The 20,556-nt window shown below is 34.9% G+C and overlaps 1 protein-coding gene across 1 annotated transcript; it reads left to right on the forward strand.

The window, feature by feature from the left end:
• Positions 1-319: 319 nt before the first annotated feature.
• Positions 320-9,004, forward strand: LOC122281636 (uncharacterized protein At4g15545). The gene is made up of 10 exons (XM_043093324.1): positions 320-749; positions 3,105-3,173; positions 6,461-6,514; positions 6,677-6,740; positions 6,913-6,954; positions 7,164-7,421; positions 7,707-7,752; positions 7,850-7,928; positions 8,036-8,166; positions 8,558-9,004. Exons 1-9 carry the CDS (start codon positions 465-467, stop codon positions 8,126-8,128), a joined length of 990 nt encoding a protein of 329 aa, XP_042949258.1. The 5' UTR covers positions 320-464; the 3' UTR covers positions 8,129-8,166; positions 8,558-9,004.
• The last annotated feature ends 11,552 nt before the right edge of the window (positions 9,005-20,556 follow it).

Here is a 20,556-nt window from a genome sequence, read left to right on the forward strand (position 1 = left end):
CTTTAAATTTTATATCATTTAATTTAAATATCTAATTTGAAGAACCAAACGAGCCCTAACTTTTCCCAGTAACGATTTACATATGTCTGAAAAAGATATTTGAAATCAATTGGTTTATGTTTCTCCATGTCTGTTTGGAGGGAAACCTCCTAAATTTCAAACTCCAACAAAGAAAGTGAGGCACCAAATTTTATTTAGATAAACCCCACCTTGAAAGCAAAAGACAACAAACTAAAATAAAAATAAAAATAATTTTAAAAAAAGGGATCAAATTCGTTGTGTCCAAAGCGACAGACGGAGCGTGCGTCATTTTATGGAATTAGGTTGGGGCTGTTCGTTGTCATATAGCTAATAGCCTCTGCAACCACACCAAGGCAATCACATCCACACTACCAAACCCTCTTATGTACGTATAATTCTCACGCTGACACAAGCGAGAGAGGGATAGAGGAGAACAGGTTGGTATGGCGCTGATTAATGTTGGGAGCGTGGGCCCGGATTTCGACCTCCCGGACGAGATCCTTACTGTGATTCCGACTGATCCCTACGATCAGCTCGATCTGGCCCGGAAGATCACCTCCATGGCCATAGCCTCGCGTGTATCCAACCTCGAGTCTGAGGTCGCTCGCATGCGCCACAAGCTCCAAGACAAGGACCGCGTCGTCGTGGACCTGGAGGAGAAGGTCTCTCGTCTCGACTACGCCTTCCGGGAGGCCGACTCGAGACTTAAAATCGTTCTCGACGACAATGTACTCCCTTATTCTTTTTTTCCCTATTCGTTTAATTGCCTTAAATAATTTAATCTGTGTTTTCTATTGTTCGGTTAAAAACCACAGCAGTTGGCATAACTGATTCGAGTGTTTTTGTTAGGTTGCTGAAATGTGCTTGAAAATTGTTGAATTGTGCTTGAAAATTGTTGTTATGACTCAGATGCGTTTGATTTTGACGGTTTTGTTTGTGCTCGGTTTTTCAAATAGTTTCTGGGGTGGTGGTGGGCTGGATGGGATTAGTTAAATTTTTGTGGGTTTTTGTATTTTTGAGATTCCGGATAAAGAGGTGGCCTCTCTTTCTAGTATTCTAGTGGATCTCAACTGGGTAACGTTTTCAAAAGAAAATTAAAATTGGCACAGTTTGTGTAACATCAATTCCACAGCAGGGGTGGGTTGGAAGGGCTCTGCCTTGGAGAGGTTTCCCGACGTCAAAAGAAAAAAACATCAATTCCTCTTCGGTTAGAAATGCTACTATAAACCACGGTTAGAAATGCTACTATGGTTTATATTCCATGAGCCAGATTATAGGTTAATCTATAAACAGGTCAAACATGCGGAAAATTTTATTAATAAAGCTTTAAATGGTGATAGTTATAGCAAAACCCATAAGCTGATAAGTTTATAAACTCTCAATGTTATAAAAGGCATCATAAATGTACCCGTTGTGCACTTGCAGAAAGTTCCTTGCTAAGGGCTTGTGCACCTTTGGGATTAGTCAAGACTTTGTCCTGGAGACCTAGAGCAAATAAAAATATAAATAAAAGAAATCATAAATGAAACTCTCTAGTGATACGATAATGTGTAATCTAAGCCTTGGTCTCCAAGTGCTAGAGCCTGCCCTATTGGCCCAATGTCGATAACTTCAGTACCAAGAACGTTTAAAACAACACAAACACGATGTGAGTCAAATAATAAGTAAGCAAATATATCATACAGTAAACAATATAATAATTAGATTTTCACATTTTGAATACCTTGAATACTTAAAGAACATTCATACATATCACAAACATTTTCTTTAATATCTGGGCTGCCAACGCACAATTATGCCCTGTGTAAGAGTTGGTGATCTTAAAGATCATTGTCTTCTTTAGTTTTTTTTTTCCCTGAAAGCTTTCCTTTTATGGCATATTTACTCCAAAAACATAAATTTTCAGCCATACATTCAAATATAACCAATGTCTAAACTTGATTAAAATTTAATACAATATAAATATGCAGAAAAGCAGTTGGCCCATGGGTCTAAATTTTTTTTTTGATCAGTACCAATGGGTCTAAACTCAAAAGCCCACTCCAGATTTAGGAGTTTCATGGGCTTGGGTGTCATTGTTTGCAATCAGAATTTTAGAGAGTGATGCTTTACGTCTGTGTAAAAGAAGAGAAAAGCAAAAATATTGGAGTTTTTAATTTTGATAATTTTTACAACTAAAAGATAATGAGGAATTAAGCTCAATTGAAGTTTAATAGTGTCGTGAGTTGAGTGAAACTAATGATGGAGTTTGGTGATAATGCTGAGGGGAGAAGCCTTATAAGCCAATGTATTTCATTAATCCCATGGTTGCCAGCAAATTGATTTCATTTTATGCCATCTTAGGCCATGTTTTGTTAATGAAATTTTGAGAATTTTGTACTTGGATTATGCCTATTATGCCTATTCTCATTAATAAAGTTTCTTTTTTACTGATTAAAAAAAACCAGATTTTTTTTTACTGGGTTTTGTGAAAGTGGATAGGAAAATTTGATTTATTTTTTTTTAAAATATGTTCTGTATCAGGATTTGTGAAAGTGAATGGGAAAAGTTTTAAATGTAACATTTTAAGGATGTTTTTTTTTTTTTGGTTTTTGTAAAAGTTGTTTTGGTTGTGTTTTTGACTTTTCACTTTAATCTAGACTGATTGGATGAAAAGTTGAAACAGTAAATTTTTTGAGATTGGAAGATGTTTGGTTTGAAGTTGAAAACATTTTTTGAAAAATTTTGGAAATATAATTTGAGAACTTACTTTCCTAGGTTGCCTACAGAACTAACCAAAAAAAGTTGTGATTGGATTATGAGATCCATATTTTCGATATGTTTTAATCATTCAAATCCAATATTTTTATCACTGACCTAGAGATATGTGGTGTTGTTTTCTTGAGTCCCAAAATTGAAAAGAAAGTAAAAGGAAAAAGAAAAGAGAGAGAGCAAAAGTGCATAACATCTGAAAGTGTCCATTTTTTTAACTTTAAATTCTCTGGTATAGAAATAGGCATCTGAATTTCTAGTTGAAGCATTCGAAACTCTTTGTTCTGATCCTTTACTTTTTTATTTTTTATTTTTTACTTGTTCGATTGAAGATGAGGCTATCAAGGGAACGAGATTCGTTGGCAATGACTGCAAAAAAACTTGGCCGTGATTTGGCAAAGGTGAGGGATGTCTTATTATTTCTCTGGTTGAACTGTAGTCATCTTATTGTTCATTCGCTGGGGTTATTTTAATTTGTGTTCTATTCCTTATAAAAAAAATAAAACTAATTTTTGTTCTATTTATCTTGCAACTCTTCTTATGGGATTAGAGAACAAAAATCTTTCGTTTCAAAGAGTGGAATAGTGTAAATCGGGCTGCCTTTTGGGTTTATATTCTTTCATAATTAATGACAATAGCTAGTTAATGGACTGTTGTTGGGAATGAGCCACCAGAATAGAATGTAGTCTCGTATTTACATGTATGTATATACTTATTCCATTACATACAAAAAAGAAAAGCAATTCTATTTCTGGTCCTAATTAGCAATAATTTGTCATGTAACATTAGTTTTCTATAAAGCTTAGCAATGGCATATTTGCTACATGCTATAAAGCTTTTCTTTCTGCAAGAATGTAAAAGGTAATAGGCCCTATGGTCAGGAAAAAGCCTATTGGTCATAAACTTTATTAAAGATGTATGGAGCTTTAAAATGTCTTTATGGTTGTTTTTGCAGCCCAAGATTAGTTAACTCGGCATATATGTTAGGAGTTGTGACTTTCTTAAATTGGATTACAAGTGAAGCAGTTGAATTTCATTTTGATCGAATATCCATTTTGTTATTTTTCTATTTTTTGCTGGTGCAATGCAAGAAACCCGAATCTTTTTAGTCATAAAAAAAAGTTATTTATCTATTTTTTGATTGGCACTAGGTGCCTGAGAACAAAGTTCCAACTAATCCCGGGGGTGCACAAGCCCTCGGCAAGGAGTTCACTGCAAGTGCAGCTTGGGTAATTCAAGGGGAAGTTGCCCCAGTCCGATGGCCCCTAGAAATTGTTTGCACCCAAAGATTTGAACCTTAGACCTAGAGGGAGCATACCACCAAGACCAAGATCTTTACCACTTGAGCCAACCACCAATATCCATTTTGTTATTTAGTGATCTTGATCTTAATTATTACTATGTGAGATATAATTCCATATCTTTTGGGTCACGTTCACTGAAAATTTAGATTCTTAGACCTTATAATGATAATAGAATTAGTACTTCAGTTGGTTGGGGGAAAGAGTAGAGGGTACGAAAGCTGGTATAGAAAAAGAGATCGTAAGATGGTTGTTGCCATTGTTGATTGGGTTAAAGGAGGAAAGCAAAGGATGTTCATTTCATCCTGGGCCCACCAAAGATATTTTGTGTGTGTATCTCAAGTATATATATGTATGCATATGGTGATCACAGAATAAGTACTCCTTTGAGTTTGGGGGACGAGTGTTGTAGGTAAGGAAAGTGGGCTAAGGAAAAGTAGAGTAAAATGATTTTATTCAGTTTGGAGAGAAATGGAATGGAAAGAAATGAGAGTTACTAATTTTTTCTGATGGGCTGGAACTTGCAAAAGTGGGGTGATTCTCTTTTCTTCCAACCTAAGTGCAACATTTACTTTTTCCCTCCTTTCTTCCTTATGCAGTAAACCACACAGAAGGAAAGCAGGTTTTCTTTCCTTCTGGTAATTCCTTCCATTCCAACCTTTCGTTCACCCATATCTCTTCCCACCAAATGGTGAGAATTTCTTTAAGATGATAACATTCACCTGATTAAATCAAGCAACTGCAATTGGTGCTAATCAGATCCTGGGTTTCAGTCCATCATTATATAAGACAAGCTTGAAGAATGCATTATAGTGATGATGGAACAGATAGAATGCAATTTTCTTTGAAATAGGAGTAAATGTGAAATAGCAGAAAGCTTTTGAACATCAGCTAATCTGTTGTCTTCAATATTTCTGTTTTGGGCCGGTTACCATATTGTAATCATTGCATCACAAAGAACTGCTAGTGTTCGTCAATCATAGTGTGTTTGGCAGCAGTTAGGGTTGGCCCTTCCTTTTTATTTATATGATTCTTTGTTTTATTTTCTAGCAGTTAAGTGCTTTTGATTTTAGTCAAACAATCTTATTGTTTAATGTAGTGCATTTGGATTAAAAGGAATGCCCAAATTTTCAATATAGCTCGGCTTTACTATGTTTTTTTAAGTCACTTCGAGTGGTGTTGTATTAATGCTCATCCTGATGTTTCTAAACACCCTTTTGGGTGTTTTCTCATGCATACTGCTTTTCTACTTAAGTTGCATGCCCATTGCGCTTGTAATATAATTGCTTTTACTTATCAGCAAAAGTCTGATTGTAAGACAATGTCCTTCAAGTGACCAGGAAAAGTATGTCAAACTGAGTGACTGAGTCCAGCTGATATGGCCTCATGGCTTCTAGTTGGCCTTTCTGGTTGATGTTTGATTACCACAAACATGCCTAGCATTGAACTTCACTCATTCCTTGTCAAACTTGAAAGTCTAATGAATTATTTGACTCAGATAATAATGAAAAGAAGCTGTAAAAAGGTCAGTTTGGATTGAAGTTTTACTTTCTGATTTTGATCAGGATACTCAAGAAATGAAGTAATCATATATTTTTGCTGCCTCATATACAGTAACTCTGCCCCGAAAATATTCCCATTTGAAATGCACAATCTATGAAACCCTAACAGCAAATGATTCCCAGCAAGATCTCTCTTGTACTGAAATGCCAATGGTACCTTAGGTTGAAAAGGGAGAAAATACTTCACATTTTTTGGAATAAATGCAACTGACATGGGTTCCTTTGGGTAAGTTAATGGAAAGAGTTCTGATATATGTTTAGTACATTTCCTTTTGGCTCAAACTCCTCCCAAGTTAAAGGCTGGACAGTAGGAGTAGCCAATATGGATTCTAGGCTCAAGCAAAATCCAGTTGATTATACCTGGCTTAGCTAAAACTAACTTGTAAAGCTAGAACTTCATGTGTATAAAGTGCTTGGCTTACTATCACATATTTAGTTGTGTTCCTAGTACATCATTGCAACTACCTTGATGTCACAAAGTCATTTGCTCACCTTTCAGTTTGCATGTGAGAAAATAGGATGTTTCATGGTTGCAGTGCTTTTTTTATTTATATCCATATCTAAATATTGATCTTACTTATGGAAGTTATGGTGCTTCTACCTTTACTGATGTAATCTTGTGCTAGACCATTTTTCAACATAGGGCTTCAACTTTTTTCAGTTCTGTCATCTTTTGGTCTCTTGCTCATACCCATTTTGAGTTTCTTTTGTTACTTTCAAGTTTCACTTGTATGGTGTTGCCTAATTATTTTTACTGTGGATATCCAAGTTTCTTTGACACGAGTGCTCCCATATATTTCCTTTTTTTTTTTTTGGTATTAACAGTTGGAACAATTTAAGAAGCAACTCATGCAGTCCCTAAATGATGACAATTCATCAGTAAGATTTCCTTCCCCAACCAATCTTGGTTCAGGTTCTCTATTAAGTTTTTATGCTTTTCCTCAACATTGGCCTTGCATATGATTTATGTGGGCCTTAAAAATTAATTAGATACCATATTTTTTTTTTTTTTTTTTTTGGTTTTTTATCTCCTTTTAACAGCAAGCTGAAACTGTTGATATTGGAACCTGTGACCAATCGATTCCCAAATCATATCCAGACAACGGTACTATTCATCTGACTTCATTAATCTTTGATAAATATGATTGTTTTATCTCTGTTTTTTTTTTTTTTTAAAAAAAAAAAAATCAAATGTGTTGCTTTTTGTCAAGGCTCTCACATTTCTTTCTTTTATGTTGCTTGCCACCTCGTGGGTACCTTGTGTTCCATGCTTACAGATGAGGGGGCAAATGGCTCCATGGGACATCAATCTGATGAAGGTATATGAACTTGTCTGTGCTATTCTTTGAGCCTAGATTGTGTGGCTAGATTGTTCCCCTTTCAATAGCTTAAAATCTTGGTCCATCGTAAGTTGTTATTATAGTTAGGTTGTAAATTAGAAGTCATGAAACTATGAAACTTAGTATCTTGAAATTATATATGTTATTACTTCTCAAGAAAAGATATTAAGCTACTTTGTTGTCCGCAGCATCAAGGCATGCTAGGCAAAGATTTTCTATTACTCCATATATCACTCCACAGCTTACACCAACTGGAACTCCAAAAATTATTTCTACAAGTGTGTCCCCTACGAGTTATTCTGCTGTTGGATCTCCCCGAAAAAACTCTGGTTCAACATCTCCCGCAAGACTGCCCTACGAAGGAAGGAGTACGCTGTCTTCATGGTACCCATCAAGCCAGCAGTCATCTGCAGCGAACTCTCCTCCTCGTGGACGACAACAGCCAGGTTTTTATGAGTTGCTGTTTCAATGGGCAGTTTTTCTCATTTTCACCTTATTATTAGAGCATATAACTACTTGTCGGTATTCTTTGGGTGCATGCTTGGCCAAGAGTTCTAACTGCTCATGGCCTACCCTTACAGCTAGCAAAACATTCCACTGTATTTCATGTTGTATTCCGTAATAGATTATGACAGTCTGTAGATTAACTTCTCGTTGATCACATCTTGTATGTTGTCGCATTCTGCCATCTGCCATTAATCATTTTCTTTTGTAATTAAAAAAATATGTAGGGCGCACTCCTCGAATAGATGGAAAGGAGTTTTTTCGGCAAGCCAGGTGAGTCTGTGTATGTCCATTGAATTATATACCGGCTAATTTGTTATGGTAGTAATAGAGCTCTTTAAACAGTGATTTACATGTTTCTGTAATCCAGGAGTCGGTTATCATATGAGCAGTTCAGTGCATTTCTGGCTAATATCAAGGAACTAAATAGTCAAAAGCAAACTCGAGAGGTAACGAATTGTTTAATGCCTAGTTATTTGCTACTTCTATCTCTTAAAACTGCTCGCACTTGTCTAATTCTCAAGTAGTTTATGGTTTGCAATTTTTTTTCTTTCAGGAAACTCTAAGGAAAGCAGAAGAGATATTTGGAATGGATAACAAAGATCTTTACCTATCATTTCAAGGATTGCTAAACCGCAACATACACTAAAATCAAAGTGCATTGCTTGCGATGGTTTTTAATTAGTGGTATGCCTACCTTCAGCCACCCTCTCTTTCTATCCTTCTCTTGTGTTCATTGTGTGACATTTGACAAGCGGCCATTCAAGAGGAAATCAATGATGCTTTACAGTAGGGTTTGCGTATCACGATTACATAAGAAAGCCTTGGAAACCACCCCTCGATGAGGGGGTTCGGGTGGGGGGGAGGACCATCACTAACTGAAAATAACAAAAACAGTGACATGCCATCATGACCAAGAGTTCTGTGCCTCTACCATGAACAATAAAATAAGATCAAATGTTCAATAGAGAGATTTGAACCCTTATTTTTTCCTATTTTTTTTTCACCTTGTTCTTAGTTGATCTTCTTTCACATCTTGTAACACTACTACTAGAGAGTTGACTTCTTCATATTGCAGAGAACTGAAATATGAAGAACTCAGCTTCGGGGGTAAAGATTGGTGGCAGTCTCTCTGCAAATGTTCAAAGAGAACATGTCATCATACTATACGCTTCTCTCCAATTTTGTTCAAGACTCCATCCAGTGGCTCATTGGGTGTTGTGGGGGTGGACATTGAGTAGTTGTGTGCCGATGGCAACTCTTGGGAGTTCATTGTGTATGTGTTTTGTTGGGGCTAGGGTTATGAACGAATGAAATCATATGTAGAAGGGTAAGCCGTTGTTTTGCTCCAGATTTTTTGAGGCTGACCGCAAGCTAGTTTTTTTTGTTGACGAAGTAATTCTGCCCATGCCAGAACACTGAAAAATGTGTACAACATCTTATTTCTATTGTTTCATGTCAAAACAAACACATCCCAAGATTTGTTTAGTTCAACTTTAATTCAAATTGATGTATAATTTTGTCCCTTTAAATCCAAAAAAAAAGTATCTAATGTGATTTATTGTCAGGAGATAATAAAATAATGTTGGATTATATGAATGCGTCGAGCTGTATGAAGGTTTCATCCTTCAGTTCTAAATCTGTCGAGGATTCTATGAACAGCACAAAACAATTAAGATGCGATTTAGACAGTGAAGATGAAAGTTAAAAGTTAAATAAAATATTATTAAAATATTATTTTTTAATAATATTATTATTTTGTAATTTAAAAAAATTAAATTGTTTATTAAATATTATTATAATAATAAGATGAAATGAAATACTTTTTATATTTAAATAGTGTTTGACCGCATTTTTCAGGAAGGTAAGAGCTTCCTTCCCAGATGTATTTTTTTAAAGCTAAATATAGGCGAGACTGAAATGTATCGTATCTAATTTTACGGCGGAAAGTTTCATTTCTGGTCAAAGATATCGTCAAATCGTTGATAGAATGTGGCATCTAACTATCTAAGAGCATCCAATTGCTGCTCAAAAAAGTTTCATTTCTGGTCAAAGATATCATAGAATCGTTGATAGAATGTGGCATCTAACTATCTAAGAGCATACAATTGCTGCTCAAAATTCTTTAAAAATTTTGGCCAAAAATTATCTTTTTCTAAATTATCTTTTAACTTATATTTATAAAACTTCCAACATCTCTCTCTATTTTTTTTCTATTCTTTTTTTTATTATTATTTTTTCCCACTTCCCTTTACAATCTTAATTACTCAATCTTGTCTTTTTCTTATAGTTTGAACTATTACTTTTCAACGAATATTTTTAACACATCACAAAAATTATTTTTTTGTTAGTACAACCAAATTTTCAAAATTATTACGTTTTTAAGAATAATATAACTTCTCACCGGTATTATTTTGTAACAATTAAATTTTAAATGGTAATGATTTTTATCTTTTGTCTAACAGTGGGTTTTTTTGATCTTTTCCTAGAGGACATATTTTCAAACAGTAATATTTTTGTGTATAAATAAGAGCACTTGCTCTTTCATTGACATCTAGAGCAACCTTAGTTTCATTTTAGATTAAGAGTAAACTCTCATTCCAGTCTCATTCTCCACTCGCTTCTTACATGGCTCGTTCTTTTTTTTCGCAAATTGTTGCTTCACTTAGACTTTGAAAATGAGCTGGAGATAGTTGTTAATGAAGATAGAGGATCAACGTCTCATCTTGGTCGTACTCGTCAATGTCGTAATTATATTAGGCGTGATCATTTAGAAGGGCATGAACAGTTATTTCGCGACTATTTTGCATAATTGCCAATATATCCATTGAATCTATTTTGAAGGGATTTCGTATGGGTCGTGAACTTTTACTTCATATTCAGAATGAGGTAAAAACTTACGAGGCTTCATCTAAAGAAGAGATAATGTCGGAAAACTTGGTCTATCTTTATTGCAAAAGATAATTACTACACTTATAATGCTTGCGTATGGAGTAATTGTCTATTTCATGGATGAGTACATATGGATTGGAGAAAGCACTACAAGAGAGCTTGAAAAAATTTGTGGTTGCCATCGTAAATATTTTTTCCAATGAATATTTAAGGTCTCCAAATGCTAATTATATTGCTCAATTGCTCTCTGTTGGTGAGAAATGCGGATTTTCTGGGATACTAGGAAGCATTGACTATATACGTTGGAAGTAAAATAATTATCCCGCTGCATGGAAAGGTATGTACTCTAGACACAATCGTGAACCAAATATTATCTTAGAAGTGGTGGCATCATATGATCTTTGAATATTACATGCAATTTTTGGATTACCCAATTCTCATAATGGTATCAATGTGTTAGAGAGATTTTTTATTTTCACTGAACTTGCCCAAGGGCATGCTTTTCCAATCAATTACTCAATTAATGGTTATGACTACACTATGAGGTACTACCTTGCTGATGGTATTTATTCCAAAGTGATCAACATTTGTTAAGATGATCCCATCCCCACAAGGGTAGAGGAAGAAATGTTTTGTAGCAGCATAAGAATCAACATGAAATGATGTAAAGCGTGCAATTGGGATCATTCAACAACACTTTGCAATAGTTTGTAGACCATCTCGGATGTTGAAAATTAGTAATCTTTAAAAAAAATTATGATAGCGGCATAATTCTATATACATAATTATCAAAGACAAGTGGAATGATAATCATGTTTCCAACTTTGAGTATGAACAAGTGATGACAGTCCTCATGAACTGTTGCGCAATCATACAACTGAACTTATGGAGTTCATTCAACTTCATCATCAAATTAGAGACAATTCAACTCATTATCAGCTCCAATCGAATCTAATTGAGCATCAATAGAAATTATATAACCAAACTTAGAAATGTTTGGAGCTAGTGTAATATCTATTTCACAAGGTCTTTGTTGTTTCCATTCCTATGTAAGATTTAAATTTCTTTATAAAAGTTATCAGAACTTATTCTAGCTAATTGTATCAAATTAATATCTATAATATTTGTTAGGGTTAATTACACTTTGCCCCCTTAAACTTTTACTCAATTCACAATGTGCATCTGAAACTACTAATTAAATCAAAGTGGACCATCAAACTTTCAAAACTTCCCAATCCCCCCCTTTTGTCTACCAGAAGCGTTAAATCTAATAGAAATTCACTGCACGTGCTATTCATGTACATAACATTCACTGTAAAGATGTAATTTTCATCTAATTTATTATCATTGACGATATAAAATATAAAATAATATATGCTATCAATTAATAATAAATCATAAACCATTAAATAAATTTTTTTATTATTTTATATATGGTTATTGAATATAAAATAATTTCATTGTGTACATAAATTATTCATACTTACTTGCAACTTAGGTATAAATTAATTTTATATATGGTTAATTATTAATGATTTATTATTAATTAATAGCATATATTATTTTATAGTTTATATGATCAATGATAATAAATTAGATGAAAATTACATCTTTGCAGTGAATTTCCGTTAGATTTAACACTGCTGGTAGATGGAAGGGTGGGATTGGGAAGTTTTGAAAGTTTGAGGGTCCACTTAGATGCAATTAGTAGTTTTAGAGGCACATTGTGAATTGAGTGAAAGTTCGAGGGAGCAAAGTGTAATTATCCCTATTTGTTAAAAAATATTTAATAATTGTTATACAAACATTATCCTCATACATGCATCAACAACATAAGAAGCATTGTCCAACATCCCAAACAATATCCTCAAAAGATTAACCTCAAAAGATTAAAAGAAAGAAGTAAGTGAAGGAGATACAAATTAACTAATACTTTCCATTGGTGAAAAGCGTCACAATTAACTTAGTTACAATAAATAATATACAAAATAAAAAAGTGTCATTGCTCCTCCCTATAATGTTTTGCCACAACTTCCATTTGACGTTGCTGGAAATTTGTGTGTATTTCAAGTAAGATAGTAACATCCATCAACATGATCCACTCCTCCCTTTCTAACTGCTCCCTCTCCACTTTCTACTTTGCTTTAAACCGGGCAAATTCAAGTATGCTCGCTTCCAACCTTAGTCTCTTGTCCTCCTGCCGTATTTTTGCCTCCTCCCTCTCTTGATCATAATGCATTTTCTTCTCAAGAAGGAAAAAAATCTTTCTCTTGAGCGCGTGACTCCTCAAGAAGAGTCATCCTCGAGAGCTTGACAATATCCTCAATTGGCCTAGTTGGGGGTCTTCTATTTTGCTTTCTCGGCTTTCCTTCCCATTGGCCTCTCCAAATCAACATCATCATTGTCAACAACATGCTCCTCCTCAGCATTGTTTATTGAATCGACAACAAAAGAGGTACAAGTTGGGGTCGGCGACATTGTGGATCTTCGCTTTCGACCATCCTTGGAGCAACATTGAATCAATTTTGGTTTAACAGGTGCTAACAATACTTGAACGGAAATTGACTTTTCTCTAGTGATTGGTACATCAGCTTCACTTTCTCAAACTTGTAAAACAAAAAAAAAAAAAAACAAAAAGAAAATGCTTACAGTGTATTTATCCAAAAATATAATAAAACAATATGTACAAGAACTTCAAAGTAGTGGATGGATATACCTTGTTTTGCTTGGTCATACCACTTTGGTTTAACCCTTCCACTTGGGCTAGCTTCGCAAAGAATTTATTGGTCACTTTTTGAGTCCCACTGATGCATTAAGGACCCAATGGTCCACTTCATTGTACTTTGCTTATACTGACTTAAGTATAAAGAAACTTCTCACAAAGTTGGGCATGTTTTTTTATCGATCTCTTAGATTGCATTTATTGATGTATTTAACCATGCAGACACAAATAGTTTGTCTTCCTCTTGGGTGAAGTTGGAACCCATATTGGATTTCTTCGTGGTAAGAACCCTTGGGGTGGGGTGGAGAGTCTTTTACCAACATTGGACTGTGTTGACTCAAGAAAGTATGGTCAATGTTAGGGTTGTGAAGAACATATATCCATGCTCTTGTGAGTCTATCTCTATACAATTGTAGAAGATGAAGGAATTTAAACATGTTAGAAACTCAATAGTCAACGGTGAAATCTTTTTGCAAAGCGGCTCAGAAAAAGAATGATGACATAGAGGAAGTGGCAATTAGGGATGGAAAATTGTGTCAACGGGTCATGTTCGTGTTGCGTCAATGCATATACATTACTCTTAATGGGTCAACATGAACACGACTCATTAAGGGTTTTGACTTTCGTGTCAAAATCTTAAACCCTAACGCAACCTTTTAAGATAACGGGTTGACATGACATGACCCATCAAGACACATTAAGAAATACAAAATAAATTGACACGACACAATACGACTCGTTTTAACCCGTTTACATTAATGGGTTGAATTGGCCCATTAGTGACCCGGTTGACTTTGACATGATTAATTGATTTTATAATAATATTAAAATGTAAATAATAGATATAAAAAATAAAAAAAATAACTACAAGTCTAAAATTATAATCCAAACAATAAAAATACCAGCATTATTATACCAATACTAGTACAGTACCAAACATAAACACACAAATATGATTCACACATTGTAAAATATTAAAATTACATCCCAAATATAATAAACAACAACACACATTCTAAATATATTAATGTTACAATCCTAAATATGATAAAAACAAAAATCTAAACAAAGTTAGAACTTGCAGAAGAGAGTGGAGCATCGTGGTTGCACTTGTTGATCTCCAACTCCATTACATCTTTGGTTAACTTATCCAATTTAACTTCTTCTTGTGTTTCTATTAAGAAAAAGGTATCAATAAAGTTTTATATCAAATAATATTATTGTATTAAAAAATTACAATCATTTAAACTAATCAATAATATTACCTTGCTCATCGCCATATAACCAATTTATTGTGCAGACCAATACTTCAACAATATCTATTTTTAGTGCACCCATAAACTGATCAATGATACGCCCACCAACACTAAAAGTAGATTCCGATGCAACTGTAGAAACTTGAACACTCAAAATGTCACAAGCCATTTTGTAAGATTAGGATAATGAAATTTCATTTTCAAAAGGAAAGAATGTGAATCTTTGCATTTCTATCTACCCTAGGTTCATCCAAGTAAAAATCCAATTGACTCTTTTGCAAATGGGTAGTAAGATCATCATGTCTAAATGAATCAAATTTTTGTAAACAAAAAATAAATAAAACTGTTTCTTAATAATATGTGATATGAAACAACAATATAATATAAATTATTAAACAAAAAATATTATTTGATATTACCTGAAATACTTGTTTTTAACTGATGACTCACTTCCCACTCCACTAATAGTGCTTTCAGAAGTCATGATAGAACATGTGGGAGCACTAGAAGAACTACTTTCCATGAAAAGATATGCCATTTTGGTCCATTCATATTCTCTATGAAACAATCTCCATAAAGCTTCATATAAGAAAAATCAACAAAATGAAACTTATATCGAGGATCCATTATAACTGCTATAGCCAACAACACATTGAACTCAAATCAATATTTCTCAAACTTAGCAAGCATTTTCTCAGACATTTTTTTCATGTAGTTATCTTCACTCTCAGAGTGCCGCTTTAATGTAAAATAACTCAAAAACATTGCTCTAAAGTACAGATTGACTGTAGGGTATTTGGTCCCAGAAAAGTCATAAGTGACTTCATAAAAACACTCAATAAACCTTTAATCTTCTCCACTTTTTCCCACTCAGATGTTGATGGACAATGATTAAAATTGGAATCAGTCAACTCCAAATGGCTGAAGGCACGACGATAAAAAATAGCACTCTCAAGCATAAGATAAGTAGAATTCCATCTAGTGGGGACATCCCGTCTCAACCATTCCTTTCTATCCAATGACATTTAATTTGTTGAATCTAAAAATTTTACTTTCCTTGTTTGTGATCATTTGACATACTTGATACTTTTAAGAACTTTTTGGATAGCATAATCAATCTTTTTTAACCCATCTTGTACTACCAAATTTAGAATATGAGCACAACAACGAAGATGAAAAAACTCACCTTCATAAACAAGAGCTTTCTTAATATTCAATTGAGTTCTTAAAAACTCTATCGAAACATCATGAGAAGAAGCATTGTCTAAAGTCAATACAAAAATCTTGTGTTGAATTCCCCACTCACATAGCAAATTATAAATTTTTTCAAACAAATATATGCCATTATGTGGTGGTGGTGGTTTAAAAGAAACGTTCAAAACCATTTTCTTTAAAACCCATTTCTTATCCAAAAAATGTGCTGTAATGCACATATAACCATCAATGGTTATAGAAGTCCACAAGTTAGATATCAGACTAATTCTACTAGTAGAATCATTTGATATGCATTTAATCCTTTTTCGCTGATACATCTTAATCAAATCAGCCTTGGCAGTATTGCTAGAAATAATTGGAACATCTAGACGCAAATATTGTAATAAAGATCTCACCCCTGAATATTCAACAAATCAAAAAGGCAGTTCATGTTTCACAATAGTGGCTAACACCATTTCTCTATATCATTCAGTGTCAAATTTAGAATTGCTTACTGAACTATTTTGTAATAACATCAACTGACCAATATCTTATGAACTTCTTCTAGGTCATGTGTTAATATGATGCTTTATATTTCCGGTTCCATATTTGCTCGCTGCCATGTAAGTAATTTTACACATCTTGCACCTAGCTCGTGGCTTGCCATCACTGTGTTTGTCAGAATAAGGAACCATTTCAAAAACACTCCACACGTCTGACTGTTTCCTTCATTTTGAAAACTTTCTCATTTGAAAACTTTCTGAGTCTAATGGGTCCAAATCAATAAAACCGTCATTTTCACCTTCCAACTCACTCATCCGACAATAAACAACAAAAACACATGAATCATATGAATTAAAAATGAATCTGAAACTACTATTAGTAATGTTGGTGCCTTTTCCTATTAGTGAATCATTTCACTCCGATGGTGGTGTGCCTTTTCCTATTAGTGATACTTGATTGATTATGAAATTATTAACAATAATTGAAGATCTAATTATTACGCATTTAACAGATTATAACAACAATTACATTCAACAGAGTATCATCTAATTATTATGTAGGAAATCAAAAACTCATTGAACCAAATATTGTTCATACACAGAATCAATGATCATCATCTAAGTACCTTTGAAACGATTGAAGATCTAGAAGAAGAGGAGAGGGATGCCGCATGTAAGTGTAACTCGCGAATCTGAGACGGAGATAAATTTGGCCGTGAATCTGAGATAGAGACAAATCTTCTTCCATTCAACATGATTTTCCCATATTCCTACATTCAACAACGATATATATGTATATATATATATATATATTATGTGTGTGTGTGTGTAAAATGTTATTAACAATTCTTTTTCTAGTACTTCATGATTTTCCTAAAGTTTTAACTGAACAAAAATAAAATCAAAATCAAAAGAAAAGAAGAAAGATGCTTTGAGAATCCAAACTGGGACCGAGATAGATCTGGGTGAAGGAGAAGTTGAGAGTCGAGAGTCATGAAGTGGGCCGTTTATTGTAGGCATGGCACTGTGTGCTATTGGGTGTGGCCATGGCGTAGCAATGGCCATTGGCCTGAAGGTTGGGACACTGTGAATCTGTGCTCTATGTGAGGAGGACGCTGATGGCTTGGGCCACCATGAGAGTCTGAGACAAGGAGACCTTAGCTCTGAGCCGAGGCTACGCCAGTGCATGGGTTAGGATCCTATAGAGGTACTCATGAGTCATGGGTGACGAGGCATGTGTCTGGCATCGTGGGATTGTTACGGACTCATGAGTCCGTGACTCTACTGCATGGGTGACGGTTACCAAGTTGAAGTTGAAGAGGGGGGCGGCGTGAGAAGCTATATGTTGAGAAGTGAGAACTTGAAGTAGTCGAGATTAGATTTGAGAGGTTGAAGAAAAAAAAACTAAGGGGCGGCTTGGGTTAGGAATTAGGATTTAGGAAGTAGGAACTTAAGTGTTAGGGTTTTTTTTTTTGAGTTTTAGGTTAAGGGTATAAAGGTAAATTTAATTTGTTTAATGGGTTGACCCGTTAGTAACCCTTTAAGTAATTGTGTCTTAACGGGTCAACCTATTTTGATCCGAACCTGTTAAGGTCAAACCCTGACCCGCTTTTATCATGTCATGTTTATGTTAGGTTAACGGGTCGTGTCACATATTGTGACCTCTAGTGGCAATAACTTATGGCTGCAAGGGTTCAAGAGTTGCCCCATCAACCTAGGGGGCAACAAAGTTGCTTTCAGCAAGGGTTCATGGGGTTGCCCCATCAACCAACAAGGGCCAGGCCCCTTGCAACACAACCAACCAATGAAGCCAAGAAATCACAAAACCAGAGTACAAAATAGGTTATAAGGAAAAAAACAATGCATAAAACATGTGCGGGCACATGATTTTGGGGCTGCCACATCAACCAACAACGGCCAAGCCCCCATGTACACCCAACCAATTGAGCCAAGAAAGCACAAAACCAAAGTCTAGAATAGGTTATATATACATATCATGGAGTCTTAGAATAATATAATTTCAAGCATAGCTAATGGCACAAGATAGGATTGCTGCAAATCCTGGTTGCCTTTTTGAAAATTTCACAATAAATATGGCCATCTAGGTTACCCTGTCATACCGATTGATGAACATTCACTAAAGCTGCTGATATTACACTCGCACACCCAACACTCCTACCATTATCATAGCCCCTGCATTTACATGCACAACCCCAATTAAATGCCAAACATAGAATCAGCACATTACACAAAGCACTAATCACAACCCCAATCACAAACATGGTAACGTAGCCAACCGAGAGGAGTAATGAAAATCAAAGATAGTGGATATTAGAAAATCTATACAATGGAAATCATAGAGTAATGGAAATCTGTCAAAGCCCCAAAACAAGAGCATAGAAGCTTTATGGAGCCAAGATGGTGTTGACAGCCACAAATAATGGTAATCACATCCAACCAACAACTGGGAGCAATAATGGAAATTAAATTTCTATGGAAATCACAGAATCAATACAATGGAAATGAAAGAGTCATGGTTTTCTCTTAAAGCCCCATAACACGAGCATAGAAGCTCTATAAAGCCAATACGATAATCAAAGCCCCGATGACAGCCACAAATAATGGTCATCACAACCAAGCAACAACCAAGAGTAGTAATGAAAATCAGAGACAATGAAACTCACAAAAATTGTACAATGGAAATCTCAAAATCATACAATGTAAATGAAATAGCCATGAAAATCTGTTAAAGCCCCAAAACATGAGCATAGAAGCTGTATGAAGCCAAGATGGTAATCACAGCCCCAATCAAAACTACAAATAACGATCATCACAGCCAACCAATAACCCCAACCCCAATCACAACCAAAACCACAACCAAAATTACAACCAGTAGTTGATAATCACAGCCAAAATCATAATAATCAACTAAGAGCTTTTTTCTCAAAAATTGAAGAAGCAACAATGTATAATATCGATTGCTAAACAAGAATATAGCAGTAATGTATAATACAATCAGAGGGGCTGCTAGATGGGGACGTGAAGGGGAGAGATCTAGAGCATTCCCATGAGAGAGAGAGTGTGTCAGAGGTGGAGAGACTTACCAAAAAAGAGTATCAGAGGGGCTGTTGGATGGCGACACGACGGAGACACGGTAGAAAGTAGGGCGTGAGAGAGATGGGATACGAGGGAGTTGAGGAACACCAATGAGGAAATGGGATGCATAGTGGCTCCTCAAATATGAGGAGGAACTATACAATCTCCAAATTGAAACCCTAGTTTGGGGGCTAGATGGGGGGTGCATTTGGGATTTTTCCCAAATATCAACCCTAAAATTTGGAGAAAACAAAGGTATAGAGAGCCTGTTGTGAGTACTTTAATTGTGATGGAGTAAGGGATGCAAAACTTTCAAAATAGAATACCACTGTTAGAATTCTATTATAGGTATTAGAGAAGGTTTAGTACCTAGGCTTTGTAAACATGGTCTTTAGGACTATGTCATATGCAAACATCTCTAGACATACTGAATGAAGCATAAATATCTCCACTTAGTATCTTGTCTCGAATGAAATGAAAATCAGTTTCAATGTACTTTGTTCTTTTATGGAAAACTAGATTCGACGCAACATGGCTAATTATTGTAGAACAATGGAATTGGAATAGAAACCAATATTCTTTAGAAAATGTTGTAGCAATGTCAATTCATTAGTGGTTTGAGCCATCATCATGTAGTCTACTTTTGCATTAGATCATGCTACCGTTGTTTGTTTCTTAATTGTCTAGTTAATCAAATTTCCACCTAAGAATGTACAATTATCCTGTAGTAAAATGTTTGTTTGAGGGAGAACCTACCTAATCTGCATACATTCTTGTACTCTAGGGTGTTCATTTTGTTTATGAAGTAACCTAAGACCACCAGACTGCACCATGTTGTGGACTTATATTAGTATTATGTTTGCTATAGCAAAGGTTTTATATTTAGATAATAGTTTTTTGGAACACCGTGTCTTTTTTTGAAATACTTTTGGATACAAGTTATTGTGTTTAGTTTCTGAAAGAGTGGGATCATGTCTTAAAATTCATGAATTGTGCCTCACACTGATTAATAATATGTAAATGTGTGGTCCTTAGTTAAAACACCAGTAGATGGTGTGTACATGTAGTGAACATGAGAGCTTGGAATGCAAAAACTAACTCAGGGTATAATATTTCGTAGCATCGTATCATGCATCATGTTGTGAACGAGCACTATAACTTGTACCCTTTACTATATACTTGTTCCAGTTCATGTGTTTATAGGGCTTGAAATTAACCATGTTCTTTTATCATCCTAGATGGCTTATAAGGACTTTTGGAAAACTGCGGCAACAATTTATGAGAATGAAGTAATAATGACATCCATCCCATCCCTCCACATAGTGGAGATGAGAAGTCTGGCCTGCTAACTACAATTTTTAGGGAGAATTAATAATTCCCATAGGTCACCTTATTGTTGTGCACGCAAGTAGAG

Source organism: Carya illinoinensis, chromosome 11, assembly GCF_018687715.1.
Source record: "Carya illinoinensis cultivar Pawnee chromosome 11, C.illinoinensisPawnee_v1, whole genome shotgun sequence".
Taxonomy (NCBI): Eukaryota; Viridiplantae; Streptophyta; class Magnoliopsida; order Fagales; family Juglandaceae; genus Carya; species Carya illinoinensis.

What these genes read in the sequence shown, in the direction of transcription:
- LOC122281636 (XM_043093324.1), top strand. Translation starts at nt 465, where the DNA reads ATGGCGCTGATTAATGTTGGGAGCGTGGGCCCGGATTTCGACCTCCCG. An exon ending in AAATCGTTCTCGACGACAAT is followed by an intron (nt 750 to 3,104) that starts GTACTCCCTTAT and finishes GTTCGATTGAAG; the next exon opens with ATGAGGCTATCAAGGGAACG. An exon ending in GTCAAAAGCAAACTCGAGAG is followed by an intron (nt 7,929 to 8,035) that starts GTAACGAATTGT and finishes TTTTTCTTTCAG; the next exon opens with GAAACTCTAAGGAAAGCAGA.